Source organism: Cyclospora cayetanensis, unplaced genomic scaffold (assembly GCF_002999335.1).
Source record: "Cyclospora cayetanensis isolate NF1_C8 unplaced genomic scaffold, CcayRef3 CcayRef3_contig_13, whole genome shotgun sequence".
Taxonomy (NCBI): domain Eukaryota; phylum Apicomplexa; class Conoidasida; order Eucoccidiorida; family Eimeriidae; genus Cyclospora; species Cyclospora cayetanensis.
Genome location: NW_020312070.1, coordinates 192,658 through 212,056, shown reverse-complemented (window position 1 = coordinate 212,056; position 19,399 = coordinate 192,658). Strand labels below are relative to the sequence as shown.

The following is a 19,399-nucleotide window of genomic DNA, read 5'->3' as shown; positions in this document are numbered from 1 at the left end:
GGGGATTCTAGCCTAATAGGCTCCTTGCTTGATGTGTAACGCCAACAACACCACCTTTTGGTAGGTGTCCGAATAGGTTCTCACACTTCCGCCCTTTGTGTTCCTCGCCAATAGGCCCGCGTTTTCCTTCCACCATCAGTCATCCCCTTCACTCAGCACAGTCTAATGTTTACTACTTATGTGCCGCTTCAGTGGAGAAGCGTTATGGGGCTGAGGCGCCTCACAAGTTGAGGCTGTGAGGCATCAGTGCGCACAAACAGCAACTCGCAGCAGGCGCTACCTCCCAGGTGCTGCTGTGCTTTAACGCCAAGTCCCCCCCTACTTTTGGCTGTTATATTGACTTTAAGATCATATAAACAGGAAAGAAGCGGCAAGGGGAGGTCAGGCCTGCAGGAAACACTGTAGGCTCTGAGCGTCTGTCTACAAAAGTGGAAGCAAACGACCAGCGATGGATGATGTTGTAGGGCTCTTTCTATGAGCATAAAATACGCTAAACTTAAAGAAAAAGAGGTGCTAAAAGGAACATTGAGGGGAAGAAGAAGCACTTCTCGCCGCCCCTCCCCACGCAGTCTCCGGGAGTATGCATACCTCTGCGCACTGCGACCCAGTGCTGCGGCAGCCATTGAAAAGCTGCTTTCCTCTAGAGGGGTTAAAGGGCTGTAGCGGTCGCAAACTGTCTCTTTTTTCATTAAATAGGCATCGGGTTAGGGTTTATAATACAGGGTTTGGGATATTTAGAGCTACATGGGCGACGTTTCGAGCAAGAGAAACGCGGAAGTGAACGCCAGAGGAGAACGGCGGCCCCGCCGTCTCCTGTCTTCTGTCTGATTCGCTTCTCTTTGCTGAGGTTTATGTTTTGCGGTGTAGGGTGTTGGTCTCAGACCGACCTTGCTACTTTCTCCACGGAGAAGGTCTCCCTTCCTAAGCAGAAGCAGGGTGTAGGGTTCGGAGTTACGGGTTTAGGGCTAGCCCACCCTCCTAGGCTTCGCAGACGCTGCATTGCATCAAACTCTCCCCTTTCCCCTTAGCAACCTGTGGCTTTTAGAGCAGTGCTCTCTCTTTTTAATCTGTTCTGAGGCTCCAGGACACTCGAATTAGAGCCCGTTTCCCATCCCCACTCCTTCGTTGTATCGACAGGTATGCGGGGGCTGCGCAGTTCCCCCCCTCGATCCCAAATGCGCCTTTGCTTCATTCCTCTCACGTTCTCATCCTTCTCTATCGTATATTTGCTGTACTCCTTTTCGAATGTGCCTCACCTCACGTCGTAGCTTCGTGCAACTCTATGGTTACCCTGCCCTGCTAGAAGCCAGAGACGGATACGTGACGGTGCACCGCCAAGTGCTGCTCATGATGATGGTCTGTTCAAGATCGCTTGATGCTCCTGTGGCTTTCTGCGAGCTTACGTGCAGCAGCTTTCCGCAAGGCAGTGTTTCACCGACCCAGGAGCGTAGGAAAGCGTCAATATATCCGGTGCCCTTGTGGAGGATGCGTGCTTGCGTTCTTTCTGCAGTCTCTCTCCCCACATCTGCGCCTAACCACTGGCCTCATCTTCACCGCCTGGATCCACAGCGAACAATCCACGTGTTTTAATCTTTCGCGCTTTGGGGCCCGCACAATTTCTGTCCCGCGAGGGCTCCCCTGCTGCTACCTGCCGGCAATCAAGATATGAGTTACGGTGCAACAGCAGCATCAAATATGGTACGTTCGAGCAACCTTTTTACAAGCTTCAACGATCCAATCGCAGCGGCACTCACTAAAGTAAGATCACCTTGAATTTGCAAGGAGCTGTGCGTGCTGGCTTCTTTTCCCCGCAGGACGTACAGAAAGAGCAGCAGCTCTTGCTACTGGCAGAGGTAGCCTCTGCCCTGCCTGATGCTCGCCGTTATGCTCTGGTACAACAGCATCAGCAGCAGCAGCCGTCACAAGTGCAGCAACAGCAGCACCGGCAACCTTCGAACAAATTCGGCCTGCTGATTGAAGCGGTGCTTGCTGCTGCGCACTCCCCGCAAAGTAGCAGCAATACCCAGTTGCTGCTGCAGCTTATTGATCTGCTTTCAACTGCTGTTGCTTTGCAGCAGCAACAGCAGCAAGCTTCCGGCAAGGCCTTATCACCGGAAGACTTGGATCTTGTGTATTCTGCTGTCGAAGCCGTGGCAAAGCAACAGCTGCTGAAGCAGCAGGAGCACCAGCAGCAGCACATCCTGCAGCAGCAGATACAGCAGCTCCAGCAGCAGCAGCTGAAGGCCAGTACTAAGCTTACGGCGGCGCGCGAGACGTTTCAGCAAACGAGTCAGCAACAGCACCTGCTGCTGTCAAAGCCAAAGCCGCAGCAGAAGCTGCAGTCCGTAGAGTCTCACCCTTCTGGCAATGCGGGTGCAGCAGCCTTCTCGGCGGCGCTAGCAGCTGCAGGAAGCTCACAGCAGCAGCAGCAGTACAAGCACTTGCCCATTCGGAATTTCTTAGACGAGGTTTACAAGGGTCCTGCACTGCCAAAGCACTCGTCTACCGCCCTCGCATTCGGCAGCAGCAGCGAAAGCGACAGCGAGGAGAGGAGGCAAAAGAGAAGGAAGAAAGAGCGGAGGGTCAATGCACAGGCAACCGATGCGCTTTGGCACCCACATTTCCATCCTCACAATCAGGTCCGGTGCTTGTCGTTGTGCTACAGACGGTTTGAGATTGTTCTCTGCAGTTAAGGAGTTAAGTGATTAGGTGCTCCCGTGTATGTCCATGTATATATATATGTTTATATATGTCCATGTATATGTATATGTGCGTATGTATGTCCATGTATATATGTGTATGTATGTGTATGGCCATGTATATATGTGTTTGTATGTACGTCCGTGTATATATGTGTATGCATGTTCATCCATGTATATGTATATGTATGTCCATGTATATGTGTGTGTGGTTTATGCCAACAGGAGTTTCGCGTACGTTATCGGTACAAGGGTTCAATGCGCCTGAAGACGCTCTCATGCTCTTGCTTTGGGAGGGATGGGGCGAAGTTGCTGACGGGGGCTTTCGTTGCTCGTTGGGAAGCCACTGGACGTCGCGTGGCAGATCGGACGATGAGGAGCAGGCTGGCTTTGATGGACCTTCCTGAGGATACCGAGCAGCTTCCCTCGTATGGACGCAAACGGACAGATGGTCAGCAGAGGGAAGGGCTTGTTAGAATGTGTGGGGAGGGAGTGTGGAGGCTGGATGGAAGGGCAGACATGCATGCCTGCGCTTGTAGCTGGATAGAGAGAGTTGGATAATAACTTTGCGGTGCTTTTCTGTATTTGAGCGGATGGGACGCATGCTCGGCGAGGGGCAGAGCAATCAAGAATTGCGGCATTCTTTTCTTCGGGCAAAGCCCTTAGCTTGACCTCTATGTAGTGCGTGGATCTGTGTTTGTGTTTCAGCTAGCCGTCTTCAGCAGGCAGCTCATCGCGCGCAGCAGCAGCAGCAGCAGCTGTTGCTGCCTCGTCACCAGTTGTTGCAACAAACAGCAACGGGCGATCAGCTGAGGGCCGGAGCAGACGCAAGAGGGGGAACTTTGTCCCCTGGAGGGGCTTTGGAAAGCGGCAATGCGGAGGATGGCGTGTCGTACATGCAGGAGTGTGGGGGCTTCGCGCGCCTGAGAGCCTTGTTGAATATGAAAGAGACTTCTACCCGGGGAGGAAGTCTTGCCGAGTTGCGAAGCGCGTCTAGCTGTGGCACGGAGGATCTGTCGGGGCCTTCCCCCACGTGCACATTGACTTCTTCTTGCTCTTCTGTGAGTGCCAGAAGCCCAGCCAGTCCGGAGCAGTGCTCCCGTGAGGGCATCGAGGCGCTGTGGGGAGCAGGCAGCTTGGGAGGCGTTCACGGAGGATCTTCTCCTGGCGCGACACGGGAAGAAGGCACGCGAAAGCCGCCCGCCACTCTCAAGCAACCAAGGCCTTTAACGGCGCTGTCCAGAGAACTTTTAGGTTCCCCTTCTGCTGCTGGAAGCACCAAACAAGGCTCGCCAGCGGCAGCAGCAGCGAACGACTCGAAGGCGAGCAATGGAGGGCTTCTGGAGCTTAGCCTCAACGCGGAGATTCTTCAGTCTCTGCTAGGCATGGGAGGGTCACCTGGAGCTCCCCCGCGAGACAGCCATCCTGCAGGATCCGATGCGGCCGGTAAGGGGACTGCTAGGGCAGGCGCTCCGTGGGGGCTGTTGGCACCTGCTACCCCAGTGACACCCACCACCAGTACAGCAAGACTGGGAAGCCTTCAAGGAGGAGTTGAAGGAGACTTGTTGCAGCAAAAGCAAAAGAAGCTGCAGCACACTACCACGCTGCCTCTGGACCTGCTTCAGCAGCTTGGTCAAGGGCTTCCTTTGTTCGAGGAAGAGCAGCAGCAGGACCAGCCGAAAGCGAGCGCCCAGAAAAAACTGGTGACCGCTGCGCAAGTGGTCAAGCTGCAGCATGAATGTAGCACTGAGGAGCTGACCAAGCTGTTTGAGGAGGATCCCTGCAAGCAAGAAGCGGAAGCTTCTAGAAAGGTGGAGGGTTCCTCGTCTTTATTAGAGGAATCCGCGCATTGCGTTGACACAGAAGAGGGTACGTTTATTATGCCTTGCGCTTGGCTGCTCCTGCTCCTGTTGCAGCTGTTGTTGCTGGTATAAATGTTGGTTGTCAGAGTGGCGGCGTGGTGTGTTCTTAGGTACCGGGGCCGCTGCGGATTTACTGGGCGAGTTTCTTTTCAAGGCGTCCAGAGGCTCGGAGACAGGAGACCTCAATCGTGGAAATGCAGAGGAATTCTTGCGGTTTGGCCGCCTCTGACTGAACTCTGAGATTTGTACAGAGGGCCTCGAATCGGCATTCCGTTGGGGAGGCCCTCATCGAAGTAATTGAGCGGATTTGCTCCTTGGCAGGATCCCACCCGAGGTTCAAAAAAGGGCTCTTTTTGTCTTGGGTGCCATATGGAGTGTATCAAATGTCGCAGCCATCCCGTGCTGCACCTCGCGAACTGCGAGCCAATGCAGGATTTCAGTGGCCCGCGGGGTAATGCAACGGGAGGCGCCTGGCCAGGCGCAGCTAGCTACAATTAGCTGGAGCTGGGTATGACCATCAGCAGCTGGCTGCAACTAGTTAGGTCTGGCTACGTGTGACTATCGCTAGTTACAACGCATCATGTAGCCAAGTACTCACCTCTCTGAGCAGCTGGCTGGATAGGCTTTACAAGCGTCAAATCTCAGCCGAGCGGCCAGCTGCCCCCCGCCGGGAAAGGTCCCAAGCTAACCGTGAAATTTTGACTCGTTACGGGAGCTAGCTAGCTACGGGTGTCCGGTAAGGTGGGGGATAATGTTTGACGAAGAACGGGGGGCACCTCGCAGCTCAACGGAAACAGTAGGCTCGAGTTGCTCAGCCTCATGCTCCCGGCTGTTCGCTACAGCTAGCGAGGCCGCTAGGGAGACCGTGGCCTTGCCTTAGGGCGAGTGGCATCTGAGGTCCCTTGGGGTATGGATATGTTTTGGGGGGCTCTCTTTCGTATGGTGGGCTCTTTTAATGGCGAGATCCGTTGATTTTGTCGGATCTTTCTAAGGGGGCTGGGCCGTACAAGAGAAAGCCCTACCTCCCTGTTGGCCATTTATCGGTGCTGTGGGTCTCTCTGGCTACCCCGGCTGTGACGATTGCGAACTCACATATAGAAAGTTGAGTTGCTGTAGAAGTGAAAAGCGATTCTATCCGCGTGGAAACGGTTAGTAATACGGCACACTGAGAGATAGCGGCAGTTCGCTGCCTCCCCACCAGCTTCATTGCAGCAATGTAGGTTCAGAGTCATGCACCGAAACTGACTGTGTCTTTCTTGCAGATAGTTGCACTCGAGTAACCACTGGAGAGCTAGCTCGAGGGCTTCGCACATGAGCAGACGGAAACAGTAACTCCTACGAAGAGCCCTATAAGGAGGAGGCTGGCCAGTACGTACTTGAAGATGGTGGAGGCTTCCACTCTGCCTCCAGCCCCTGGTGATTGGCCACCATGCTCAGGAGTGGTAAGGCCGTCGATCTCCTGATTTTCCTCCTTACTGAGACGCAGAGCTTCCGCCTTCTGAGCCTCGGTAGCATTTGGTGGCAACACAACCAGCGGAGCGTCAACTATCGGAAGGCCTTCTTCGCCAGCCACTTGGCTCACGAGCTGCAAAGACAACCCGACGAAACACTGCCAGGTTCCTTCTTGTTCGTATTACCTACCTCGTGCTGTGGCACCCTGATGCAGCGCAGCCAAGCTGCCATAAACAGTACATTCAGGGTTCCCAACACAAGAATTACAAAGGCAGGGAAGAGAGGATCTGAAAGTCGCCACAAGAACGAGTGAGAGAAAACTCGATCTCTACTCTATTGTTCGAGACCCTCAAGCTTCATGTTGCACGCATTGGATCCCAGGTATCCGATGCTTGTAGCCTGCATGCGCTCGGTAGAGTGCTGATGATTGGAAGAACAGTAGGCGCATCCTAGGGCTGCTGCGCGCAGTGGAGTGCATAGCCACAAAAAGCGCTCACCGCAAAACCGTGCCACGAAGGAGTAGCCGAGAATTTGCCATTTCCGTCCTCGAAGAACTTGGCGTGATCCGAGAAGAACAGCGCCAAAGAGATCCCTGAAGCCCATCACACACGTAGGCGGGGCACCACCGACGACAAGCATTTAGACTCCTCCCCATCAGCAAGGGCTTTCAGCAAAGGATGTTGACTGGCGCCTATCCCTTCTAAAAGCCTCACTCTGTTTCGGCACCTGCCGATACAGCCCCTTCCTGGCCCAAACTCTGCCCGCCCCTCAGCTTGTCCCTTCCTCTCTGCGTCTGTGGCTCTAAGGTCGTGCCCCTCTGCGCCTTTGCCGAAAATGCTGGCTCACTCCTGAGATCGAGGTCCATGGGCTTGTGTTGGATTTGCTTCAAAACGTCGTCGAATTCAAATTTGCTGCCCGTTGGCGAAGAGAACCCCAGCAACAGAATTCTATGTGGCGGAGAAGCTACACATAAGCAGGAAGCGAAAGCATGAGGTACACTCAGCAGCCACAAAAGGATTCCCCACTGTAATGCCGGCTTAATATGAACGCATCATGTACATCATAGCGCCAATAGCGCCGATTACCCCCGGATTTCTCAGGGGTATTCCACCCGAAGCCGTCTTGCCTGTGGCCGGCTATAGCTCTCTCGCAGAAGTTCAGAGCCCTCAAAAAATGAGGCCTGCAAATTTCCTTACCAGGAGTGGGCTCTCTAAGAAGCCATTCCGTCTTGCAGGCACCCTCTGCCTGCACGCTGCAGGCCTCGGGTATGACGGTGAGCTGCACAAGACGTACGTCTGTCCCTAGAAACTGGTCGTCGATATCAATTGCAAGAAAGAGGGACTTTTCGCTCTTTATGAGAGGCTCAGTAGAAACAGCGCGGTGCATTACACCCGCACTCTCTGCAGCCGAAGCATCGAAGGCAGACGCGTCCAAAGAAAAGCCACTGCGAAACAAGCGTACGCGCAAAGAGAATCACAAGTAACACAGGGTCGCCGGGGGCCCGGCTGCTGCGGTGTTTTACACGTGGAGGATCTGTGTAACCTCGTAGTCTATCTCCCATAGCTTTTTGCTGGCCCGTGCTAGCGTTTCACAGACGGTTTCTACCGCCCCTCCCCTCATGTCTTACTGCTGGAAATCCACTGTAAAATGCTCCTTTCCCAAGACGAATGGGAAGCCTAGAGCCTTGAGCCTCTCGTTGAGGACCTCGCGGGCAAGGCTTCTATTGGGGCCCTTGGGCTCCTCGTGTTCTCTTATGACCGTCTTTGTTTCCTTGTCGCTAGCCTCTTCCTCAAGATCAGGCAACTCCTGCTTTCCAGAGGCGCCAGCAGTCACAGGAGGAAGCTCTGCGTTGCGATCCTTCTTCTGGAGGGCCTCAGTTGCTGAAGGGACAGCTGCAGCAGGGCGTGCGGCTTCTTCTTCAGCGGTTTGTTCATCAGATGCAGCTTCTTCTGCAGCGGTTTGTTCATCAGACGCAGCTTCTTTTGCAGCCGTCTGCTGCGCACGAAGGGATGGCCGTGGAGGCTTTTGCTTCCCGCTTTCCTTCAAATCCGTGTCTTCACCTTCTGATCGTCCTTCGGGTGCTTCATCCTCGCCCTCCCCCGCCGACTCTTTCGACGGTGTCTCCTCGGCGTCGTCTGCCTCTGAGCCTCCAGCTTCGCTCTCTTAAAATAAAGCAGGCAGTCACATCTCTCACAGGGAAGTAACGCGCTGAATGCCGTAGGAAGGGGCTTAGGCTGGCCACGGTCTGCCAAAGTGCGCCGAGCAACAGCGACCAGTGATGGACGTCAAACGTACAGCCTTCGTGGCTGGAGGCAAGGATAGCATCAAGAGACCAGTAGCTCACCTGTTGCACTATCAGCTCCCGCTTGGAACGCGTGAGGCTTTATAGGGACATCTTCAGTGTTCGTTCCTTCGTTCTGCTTGTCGGTGAAGACCACTGAATCCTCATCTGAGCCACCAAACAGGAACCCCATGTCGTCACCGCTAAGCACTCACCTCCACATTCCTTTTCTAAGGCACTTGATGGGGTGCTCACACTAACCGAGAGTCCGTTATCTGCCACCCTTCTGTCCCTGCTCGGCGGGCCCCTAGTGCAGCGGCAGAGTGTCCCCTTTGCGAAAGCAGTAATGAGAACAACAAGCCCTAGTGCGCACCAGTTGACTCAGAAGGCTTGACACGAATCCTTAAGGAAGAGGTGGACGAGGGCTGAAGAGAGAGAAAAAGGCAAATAAAGACACCAGCCAGCACCAGGCGAGGCCCTCTGAGAAGGGAGAGAGCTTGTATCACCATTTTTGCGCATCTAACGCATTGAAATTCCTTTTATCTGACAACATAAAAAAACAAATAAAGAGACAAACCAGCGATGAATCAAGCAACTCAAGGAGTATCAAACAGTCAACATCAACAAACTCTATGCCTCGTAGACAAACCATCGGCAGCGCCGGTCGCCCAAGCGTGCCACGCATAGCACCGGCCCTATTACCCCTTCAAACCGTATTCTCTTTGACTTATTCCGCACAGTTCTTCATTTGATTAGACGCGCCACCAATAATGCCATAGTACCGCGGTGTGGAAGGTTTGCCTACTTCACGCCAACTTCCGCTCTCTCCATCTGTTCAGTCCGTCTGCTCTATCGCACACTGAATGATCTGCCGTTTACCATATGTCCCCATTGAATCCTACCCAGAACTCAGGTAGCTTCATAGTGTCGGGGGGTGCAAACTTTAGCAGAAGCCTTTACATGCGTGATTTCAATAGAGCAAAGGCCATACTTACGGCCGTAGTCCGTTGACCCCCCCCCGAATCCCCCAATTGGCGAACCGTATTAGAGTAAAGGCCCATATTCTTCTTCGCCTTATAATGTGTCTGTAGGGGACAATCTGCGAGGAGAGTGGCTGGCATTTGTCATGACTGCTCGAGAAGCCCCGGTCCCCTATGGAGATGAAGTCCGTGTTTAGTACGCGTACAAGTAACATCCGCGCCCTTACTATTAGCGGGGAAAACCACGCCTAAAGCCTAGCACTACAGCCTTTATGCTCTATTTAGATGTACTTCATTACTGGATGCATGGCTTGGCTACTGTTTCACTGCACTTCCTCCGTACCAGTGTACTGCTACACAACAGCAATGTACGAAGCGTGCATGCATGCTAGATGAGTGTGTCCGACTTTACGTCAATGCATGGACTGCCCCAAAGTGTGGAGTTTTTTTTGGACGCCTTGTGTCACTTTCCCCCTTCGAGACCGGGAGTATATGGTTTATGGGCAAAGAGGGACGGCAGCTCCCATGATGGCGGATATTTAACTTTCCCTTTAGTGGTACCTGTCTCTTCAGCCACTTATTTTCTTGTATAGCTCAAGCTGGCCTCCCCTAAGGATACAACTAGAGCACGAGCCTTCAAAAGTTAAGCTAAAGACCGACAGTGGCTTCCAAAAAAGTGCCCCTTTCCCCTTGCTCTCGCGTAAGATTCTGGCCTGAGGCAGGAAGAAGAGCCGAAATACATACCCCTGCATTCTCGAAGAGGTCGAGAGAAAAAAAATAAGCAGTGGTACAGCAACAGGCTAAGCAATCTTGTGCTGATCTACAAATGTCTGCTCACGTGTTGCTGTGTCCGCTACATCCATGGCTTGCAGTAGTGGGAGCACCCTTTCCTAGGCCCTATGACCCAACCCGATTCAAATGAAATTACAGGCAAACACCCCATTTACAGTAGAAAATTTGCAAGCGCTAGCATGTGCATCCGAGACTCCTGATAATCTCTAAGTAGGATAGTGTGACTTTAAAAGCCACACCTAGTTTAAAATGGGCCATGCTTACATATACTAACCAGCAGACAGCAAGTTCGACATGAAAGAAGATTGCAAGTCCGGTGGGTAGCAGCGGTCAAGCGCATCAAGGAGCTCTCATCTCTCTCCTCATCTGTGTACTCCAGGACTCTGCCAAAAAAACTGCTATGAAGATGAAGGAGTAAGGGAATCGAAGGACCAAACTGGAGAACCTTCCTACATGGGGCTGCTTGATGGACACAGACAGTACTGTTTTCACTCGTCAGTGTCCAAGATTTTGTGGTAAGATGTCCCTTCAAGACATGTAGATCATACATCTGGAGAATTTAGTAACCTCGGGGCAACCAAGTTTACAGAGTATAAGGGCGTCTCTGACAGCTCCTTTAAAGATGTCCGCTCTCTGCATGGCAGGCTCCATAAAGCACGCGGGAGAGTGAAAACTCGAAGAGACTAGGAGCCCGACGCCACATGTAGGGGTAAGAGAGGCAAAAAGACCAAAGGAACTTCTAGTAGAAACTTTTGCAGGATCGCTGAAGAGGCCTCCCGAAGGGCTCGCAAGAGCCATGGTGGCTGACCGTAAAGTGCGGTTCTTTGCCTAAGAGCGCTTTTGGCAGGAGTGACCGCATCAGAAGCGCTCCCAAGGGGCACAGTACACCGAGGACTGCATTTGAAGATAAGGATTATCCACACAGTCGCCATCTCGAAAGAGCCAAAAGGTTCGTTTTTGTGGAGGAGTAGCCTTTTGGAAGATTTCTTTCTACTTGCATTAAAAAAGACGAGTTAGATAGTGGGAGAGTGGCATCCGCCTGAGCTACAGAAATGAAGTGTAGTAGAAGTAGCGTTCTCCCCCCAACTTCTCCTCTCTGCCCCCCAAAACCCCAAACCGAGCCTTAATCTTCTGTTCCTATGTGCCTCCCCTAAAGACCTTCCTCTCCCTATACTCGCTTCTAAGCGTGCACGCACATGTGCGCACTCTGCGTCATTTTGATACAGTACAGTGTATCAATGCGCGGGTTAAGCTGGTGTCGCGCAAATAGCTCACTTTCCTAGCCCTTGGGACTGTCTGCGTCCATCCTTTCAGACGACAGGGACATGAGAGGTGTGAGCCCCACAACAGGAGGACATTCGACCGAATACGGTTTCCAAGTAGTAACCCCTGGCATACGCCATAGGATTTAAGACTCCGTGCTTCAGCACACGTAGGGCCGATTTTGGGCACCACGTATGTATAAGTGCCACTGCATTCCTTGCAGAGGCCCCGACTGGATATTGGGGGTCGCTCGCTTAAAGAACACAGGGTGATTCTAATCGACCAGCAACGTGGGGCAACGGTCAATTGTGCTTTTCTCTGCTCTACCTACAAGCTGGCTGCGAGCAGTAATGGGTAAATTCTCTTGTACCTGCAAGCTGTGGAACGAGTACGAACGAAGTGGTTCAAAGAGGCTTGATGGTCGATGCAGAGTTATTACAATAACTTCTTCCCTGCTCGAATGGGGACTGACCCGCAGGCCTGGACAGTTACAGTGGGCTACAATATTACTTTCTTCGGCAAGGAGCCGTCTCCCTTCTCCATGCAAGCTGGTATATGAAGTCGAATCGGATACTAGAACAGAAGAAAGCCACTTTTATCCGTGCAGCTAGGGGTATTTCGTGTCTGGCCGTCGTCTCCGAGTACACTCGAGTCTCCGAAATTCCCTCCTCCTGAGGCGCCGGAGGGACCTGCACTACACCTTCCTATGAAATCCCAGCAATGAGGGTCCACTGTTTGTACACTAATAGTGGTGTGAGCATGGAGGTAGCGACCACAATTTTCCGCCGCGATGTCCCAAGCGAAGGGGCTGCTGCGAAAGCGGAGTTCGATACGTCGAGGGGTCCATGCAGCCCTCCAAACGGGGTGCAGGGGCAAGTGACAGCCGTTTGGCCGCTGCACTGCCATGTGCCCCTTTGATACAAATGAAAAAGGAGTCAAGCACCTAGGGGGGGGGGGCGGGGAGGGGCGGAAGTTGCTGGAGGAGCAGAGAAGACAGGCTATGAGTGAGGAACAATACGCAAGAAATTAGCGGGTGGTTGCGAAGATGGACTACCAATCCAATTGACAAACGGTGGCAAGAGGGCCCCCGTTCTGGAAGGCTGTTCGTCGACACAAGCTAGCACCGACAGCAGCAAAGATCCGAATACAGAGAGCAAAATATTGGAATATATCCCTTAAAAAGGAGGCAACTAGGGGGTATTTTTCTAGGCAAGCATCACTCATACCCCTTGGGTGCATGCATGAGGAACCCATGCACAATTACTCGCATGTACCTATATGTATCTACATCCTCACACATGCACTCGTGCATGTGTTAACACAAACTGACGCCCAAACACGGAAGCACGCACGCACGCAGAGTACGCCCCACGCATGCATACTGGTGTTCTCCATCAGCATGGCTACAAGGCTGTATATAAAAAGTCGTGACGAGTGTGCTATTTGCAGCATTGCTCTGCAGCAAAGTACGCCCCTTAAAATTCGGCGTGTCCAGGATATCTGGGGTAAGGAATCGTATCTCTGATGTTTTCGATGCCAGTGACGAGCATGATGAGCCTCTCGAATCCCAGGCCAAAGCCAGCGTGGGGGACGGTGCCGTATTCTCTGAGTTCTCGATACCACCAGTAGGGAGCAATATCCAACCCCTTTTCTTTGATCATGGCGTCTAGTTTCTCGAGGTTGTCTTCCCTCTGGCTGCCTCCAATAAGCTCTCCGATCTTGGGAACCAAAACGTCCATCGCGCGGACTGTCTTTCCGTCTTCGTTCAGTTTCATGTAAAAGGCTTTGATGTCCTTGGGGTAGTTGTAGACAATAACGGGTTTCTTCATTATTTGCTCGGTCAGATAGCGCTCGTGCTCGCTCGCCAAATCCATTCCCCACTCCACTTTCTCGTGGAAGTTGGCTTTGCTTGCCTCCTTCTGCAGCATCACGATGGCATCCGTGTAAGTCACCCTCTCGAAGGGGGCCGCAAGGATGTTCTCAAGCCGCGCCTTGAGACCCCCTTCTTGGTTCTTTTCGAACCAGTCGATATCTGCACCACGCAACACAAGGGAAACGTGCAGGCGCCGCATTTATTACGAAGCTGCTTCTCGCATGCTGCGTGAAGAGGATCCTCGTGCTGCGGGCAGAGGAGTCCTAGCCATGCACGCGGCAAGCAAGGCGCCAAAATGCAGACCCCAAAAGTCAAGCTGCATGAACAACCGGGCGCACCTGCACTGCAGTTGTCCAGACAGCTGCGGACGCAGAATTTTACGTAAGCTTCGGCAACGTTCATGTCGTCTTCCAAAGTAGCAAAGGCGATTTCAGGTTCAACCATCCAGAATTCGGCCAAATGCCTGCTCGTGTGGCTGTTTTCAGCTCTGAATGTTGGTCCAAAGGTGTACACGTCGGAGAGTGCGCAGCAATATGGCTCAACAGCCAGCTGTCCAGACACCGTAAGGTAAGCGTGGCGCGAGAAGAAGTCTTTCGCATAGTCCACGCCCCCCTCCTTCGTCAAGGGGACCCCCCGAGTCTTCTCCTCGGGCAGCAGAGTTGACACCGAAAACATCTCCCCTGCTCCTTCGCAGTCCGAGGCAGTAATAATCGGCGTATGCACGTGGAGGAAACCTCTCTCCTGGAAAAACCTGTGCGTTGCCATCGCCAGCTGAGAACGAACGCGAGTAACGGCACCCATCAGTTGAGAACGTGGCCGCAGATGTGCAATCTCCCGCAAATACTCTCGCGTATGCTCTTTCTTTGCGAGGGGGTATCTGGATGCGTCTGTCATCCCGAGGATTTCGATCTTATCACCTATGGAGCATCTCGGCAAAGACACCAGGAAGTCTGCGACTTTCAGAGTGAAGAGAGGCAGGGCGCATGCAGGCAGAGGAATTTACCCGTAACACCCGCTACATCCATTCAACTTGTGCGTAAGCGTCACATTGAGGTCTGGTAAGACACAGATGGGTTCGTTCTGAGGGCCTACTCCCTCGGCTACGTTGATGCAGCCTTAGTGCGCATTACTAGCTGCTATCCTTGTGTCCTTTCATGGAAAATGCGTCCGCTAAAGAGGTATATACCTCGCCTCGTACTGTCTCGGCAACTATGTAACAACGTGGCAATCTTCTCATGGGCCTAACCCTCTACGTTTGCACGCAGTAGCGTCCACCCTCTGCCTGAGCCTCTCTGCGTATCTTGCCATATGTTTGTGTGCATGTGTGTGCATGTGTGTGTGTGTGTCGTTGCAGTACCTCTTTCAGGGTTCTTTACTTGGAGTTCTAGCTTCTGTCCCTTGGCTGGAGATTCCACGACAAGCCCTGTGAATCTGAAAGAGCATCCAGTGCCGCTTTTCAAGAGCACTTCGAAGTTGGGCACTGTGCGTTCAGCGACGACTTGCAAGTTGACAGAGGTGCTGCCATCGGAGAGCACCACGAAGCAAAGGTCGCCCCCCCCCTGCTTTCTGACGCTGCGACTCCAGCCGCACACAGTGACTTGCTTTCCTATAAAGGAGTCCGACGCCGATGAAGTGAGCATCGCTGCTAGACGGATTCGGCTGCCCGCGCCTTTCAGCGCAATCGGCTGCACGTAAGACACTGCCGGAGATTCTGCCAGGGGAGGCAGCGAGCATCCGTTGGTTTGAGAGGCCATTTTCAACGACGAAAAGCAACGCTGACGAAAACTTTGCAAGGGACCTGGCAGGGACGTAGCGAGTTGCTGCTCGGAGATGAGCAGGTGAGGACTGTACAGCAGCGAAGGGTGGCTCAGAGACGACGGCAATATCGAGGCAATACAACGCGTGTAAAAAGACATTGGAGTGATTGTTTTTAAGTGTGTGTACGCCGCAAGCTCCTGTATGCTTGGGGGCCTGCAGGGCCAGTAGCAGAAGCTCCTCTCCCACCTCCCTCCCCCGCGCACGCTCACCCTCCCCACAGCCCTTAACGATGGTAGCTCTATGGGAGCAGCTGCAGTAAGGGATCTTGCTGCTCGTCACCGCACAGCAGCGAAAAAGGTGCTCTGGTTTCATCTCTTATTTTATTGGTTCCAGCCGGAAACAAGAGTGTCCTAAACCCCTGCGCACGAGAAGCCTCTCCTTGCGCTTGGACGGGAGGCAGAAGACGACTGGGATCTTCAGACTTTGCTTAGCGCGATGAGGTTCGGAACATACAGGGCGACTTATCGGTATGTCTCGCGTTCTTAGTTTTTAGGTGTCGGGTTGGCCGTTTGAAGGCCCCGCTAGCTTCAAGGCGCCTCTCGAAGGCAACCTACAAACCTGTCGAGATTGCCAGATCCAGAGGGCATGAGGCATTTGAGGGGAATTTTTTCGGCTTTTGGACTTTTTCCCTGCTTCTTATTCTCTGGTTCCCTCGTGTGTCTGAAGGGAGAGCCAGATATCTTGAGAGGGATGGGGAGAGGGGGGGCGGACCTGGCCGGAGGATTGGCTGATGCCTCGCTACTGGCAGAATGGAGTGTATGCGTCATTTTGCAAAAGTCTCGGTGCACACAGAACGCAACATGCACCTGCCCTGCGCCCATACATGCATGCATCTCGATACATTGTCATGCTTCAAGAACGAACTGCATGTCGCTCGACACGCCTGGCTTTTGTGTGTGCGCCTCTTGCCTCAGAGTTGCCACGCAGCACTTCGGTGCTACGGCTGCGTATCGCCGTCTATATCACACGCCTGTCCAGCTGGCTGCTGTGCTGCCATTCGCCCTTACTAAGACGTCCGTCGACGTACCGCTGCTGCCGCTAAACAGACTTGCTGCCCCATTCCCGCCGTTTGCACCTGCTGTCGCCTCAGAGCGCCTCGTTAGCCTAATGCTTCGCGTTTTTTGTCGCTTCGTTTCTTTCTACTCTTCTATTTATCGTGGGTAGGAGCCTAGCAGCAGTGTTCACCTGGGTGTCGGTTTGTTGTCTGTCTTGCGCCAACAGAAATCCTGTCACGATGCGGACGGAGGCGTCGGGGGCTGTAGGAACTTCTCTGGTGTCAAGCCTTTTCTCTACCTCCTTGAATAACTCGTCTGTAATTTCTCCAGCTGGGGATTTGTCCTCTCTTGGTAAGTCAGCACAAGCGGCCTGCAGCGAAGGTGTGACGTCTAGAGTAAGGGGAGCTCGCTTGAGTGCGTGCAGTTGCTTGTAGTATCCACATGTTAGCGTGGTACACTCGTGTTTGGTTTGGATTGTGCTGTCTTGAGCCGGTTCTTCGTGCGGATGCCATTTAAAGGGTGTGTACAGCGTAGCGCATTTATTACTGGATACAATTCACCCCGAGGGTGCATCGGCAGTCTTTAAAATTCTTCTTGATGAGACGGCAGTGCCTCCATTTGCAGTCTGTGTCGTGCTGTCCTCCTGGTGTATGCGCGATTTCATGTGTCCTCTGAGGTGCTTGTTCGAAAGGCGGGAATCGCGGCTCTTTCGTTGTCTATATCTCGGTGCAGCTATCTTATTGTGCACGGTATTTCGATTTCTCCAGCCCTTGTCTGTCTTGTGTCCTCTCTCTCTGTGCAGATAAGAGTGATATTGCCAGCTGGTTGCTCACCTGCATAGACGAATACAGATGCATGATGAAATTATTGCGTCAGTACGTTCTTATTCTTAATATCTTCTTCTGTGCATTCGTTTCTGTCTTTGCCGTGCCTGCCTGCTGGAGTTTCTGCTTCGCTTTCCTATTTAAACTTTCAGGTATATTTTCGTCTACGCGATTTGCCATCGGGGGGGTCGCTAAAACCTGGTAGTGCCCCCGTGTGTGCTCGTATTACTTGCAGCTGTGCGTGTGCGTGTGTATGTATTCTTTTTCTATTTGCTAAGCGAGGAACGGGCGCGCGTCTATGCATGTTTGATGCGATGAGCCTATCTATGTTTTCGCCTATATAAGAATATTCCCCATCGGTGTTTGTGCGGCTGTGGCTTGGGAGAATGTGATTATACGGGGTATTCTATTGTGCAATAAGAATATATATATTCACATTGAGACACACGGAGTCATGTTTCGGACGTAACTCGTGCTTCGTTGCTTTGCTTTGTACTGTTGTTTATGGTTGGCAGTTTCTGGTGCACAAGCGCCGTTGGCGCTTGCCGGAGACTTCTCATTCGAGATGATTCGTGAGCTGTTTTGCCACGCAACGTCCCAGGAGATTCCATGATCCATTATTTGTTTTAGATGTCTTTCATGCATTTCTTTGAGTTAACTGGTCTGCGTAAACGACTGTGCTGTTGCGGTGTCTGTGCAGTCGCACCAAATCAATTCCGCGATCATTACTTTGCATTCACCAGGACTCCATGAGTTGAGGTCTGTTTGGTGTTTGTTCTGTATTGAAGCGTTTTAGCTGTATGTGTCTATGCTTATTGGTATCCCATTTGCGCGCATCTTCATGAGCGTTGTTTTTACGTAATGGCATCTGAGAATGTGGAGGTACATGTATATCTTGTTCTAGTGATATATTTGCTAAATGGCGTATTATCCCTGGTGCTTTCTTAGCAGCAATGAACGGGTACTGCTTAATTTTTATTTATGTAGGCCGATTCATCTCTTTGCTGCCGTCAAATGATGCATACAATTTAGCGCATGTATTACTGGATATGCCCTATCGGGTATACTGACAGCTTTAATAATCTATCCCTGATGGGACGGCGGCACAACAAGGCTTTGCTTGTGTGCTATTTTTTGGCGTTCTAATGTGTGCTGTCGCATGGCACTTTTCGATCAAAGTACACGGCTGTATATAGTTGCTTCCTCCCAGGTTTCTTCTTTGTGTATGTGGGCATTTACTTACATACCTCGACATTTGAATAGCGTGTGTACTGCGTATATATATGCGCATACCCTTGCCCTTGGGGGGCGGGGACTACAGAGTGGATATGAATTAATGCACAATTTTTGAATCCACACAAAATTTTCGAAGTGTTGCTGTAGACCTGCTGATCTTTTGGCTGCCGTCAAATGATGCATACAATTTAGCGCATGTATTACTGGATATGCCCTATCGGGTATACTGACAGCTTTAATAATCTATCCCTGATGGAGCGACGGTGCAGCAAGCCTTTGTGTCTTCTGTGACAAACAGCGGTGGTTCCGGTGCATGCCAGTGTATTGGCTCTGGTCTATATCCAATATTCTCTCGGGTCGTGTAGTGGCGTATGGATGCAACTAGTGCATGCATTCTATGCGCAACGTGCGAAAGGACGATTAAACCGGTGCATGGTCAGGTGTACTTGAATTTTCGTGATAGCGTAGAGTCAAAAATCGTGTGCGCGGTTTGCTGGTGGGCTGCATTGTTGACTTTCTGCGATGCACATAACTTGGCACATGTATTGCTGGACAAACCCCTCACGGTATCCTGGCAGTTCAGGCAGCCCTTGTATTTCTGAGAGTGAACCGGGTGCTGCATTGTATGGACGTGTGTGTAAAATATGTAGCTCATCGATATGTGTTTCTGTAAGTGTGCGTTTGTGAGGATACGTGCTGTGCATGTAGTAGTAAATGCATGTACATACATGCTCACGCAGTTCGTATTTAAATGCATTCCCTCTTTTTTTCCTGCTCGTACTGCGTGCGGTTCTATTTGGGCTTCCGTTTCTCGCGTAGCCACTGCTCCTCAGCTTGAGGACAAGTAGTTTCATTCGATTTGCTCATCCGTCCGTCCACGCCTGGCTTAGACGGACTAGGAAGGATGGCACAGCTTTACAGCTCGCATGTCGTTGTTTCCGCGTTCCTGCGCATGGCTGTCTTTGGCCCCCTGCGCCCTGTCACTGTGTCTCCACGCCATATTTTGTGTGGAACCCATGCTCAAAACCACACTAGCTGCCTTCGTGTGTTTCCCGCAGATGGAGTATCAACGGCGCTTGACTTCGCCCCAGTTCTACATTCAGTAACATGCGGATTCGGCCTAGCATCATCCACTTTAGAGACAAGCTGGCTATCCACAATACCACAAACAATGCAGACGGTGGCTTAGGGACTTGCAAGTGCGGGCGGCTGATTTCAGCATCGGTCTGCACCCTAGACTAGAGTCTCCGACGGAGGGGAGCGGCTGGCATCAGGAGCATTTGGAGACCGCTATGTTGTCTCTTATCTTTCGACTTGTTTTTTG

At 52.2% G+C, this 19,399-nt stretch overlaps 4 protein-coding genes across 4 annotated transcripts; 2 read left to right on the top strand and 2 right to left on the bottom strand.

The window, feature by feature from the left end:
- Positions 1-1,665: 1,665 nt before the first annotated feature.
- Positions 1,666-4,790, top strand: LOC34617935. The gene is made up of 5 exons (XM_026336487.1): positions 1,666-1,758; positions 1,815-2,639; positions 2,925-3,251; positions 3,509-4,568; positions 4,672-4,790. The coding sequence occupies exons 1-5, from the start codon at positions 1,666-1,668 to the stop codon at positions 4,788-4,790; spliced, it is 2,424 nt and encodes an 807-aa protein (XP_026192272.1).
- A 588-nt stretch (positions 4,791-5,378) lies between these two features.
- LOC34617934 lies at positions 5,379-8,487 on the bottom strand. Its single transcript, XM_026336486.1, has 6 exons — positions 8,358-8,487; positions 7,641-8,175; positions 7,210-7,457; positions 6,727-6,976; positions 5,858-6,138; positions 5,379-5,491 (listed from the first exon to the last, which is right to left on the bottom strand). The coding sequence occupies exons 1-6, from the start codon at positions 8,485-8,487 to the stop codon at positions 5,379-5,381; spliced, it is 1,557 nt and encodes a 518-aa protein (XP_026192271.1).
- Positions 8,488-12,804: 4,317 nt separating this feature from the next.
- Positions 12,805-14,956, bottom strand: LOC34617933 (asparagine--tRNA ligase). The gene is made up of 3 exons (XM_026336485.1): positions 14,560-14,956; positions 13,541-14,119; positions 12,805-13,361 (listed from the first exon to the last, which is right to left on the bottom strand). Exons 1-3 carry the CDS (start codon positions 14,954-14,956, stop codon positions 12,805-12,807), a joined length of 1,533 nt encoding a protein of 510 aa, XP_026192270.1.
- Positions 14,957-15,455: 499 nt separating this feature from the next.
- Positions 15,456-16,449, top strand: LOC113147111. Its single transcript, XM_026336484.1, has 3 exons — positions 15,456-15,487; positions 15,935-16,033; positions 16,242-16,449. The coding sequence occupies exons 1-3, from the start codon at positions 15,456-15,458 to the stop codon at positions 16,447-16,449; spliced, it is 339 nt and encodes a 112-aa protein (XP_026192269.1).
- The last annotated feature ends 2,950 nt before the right edge of the window (positions 16,450-19,399 follow it).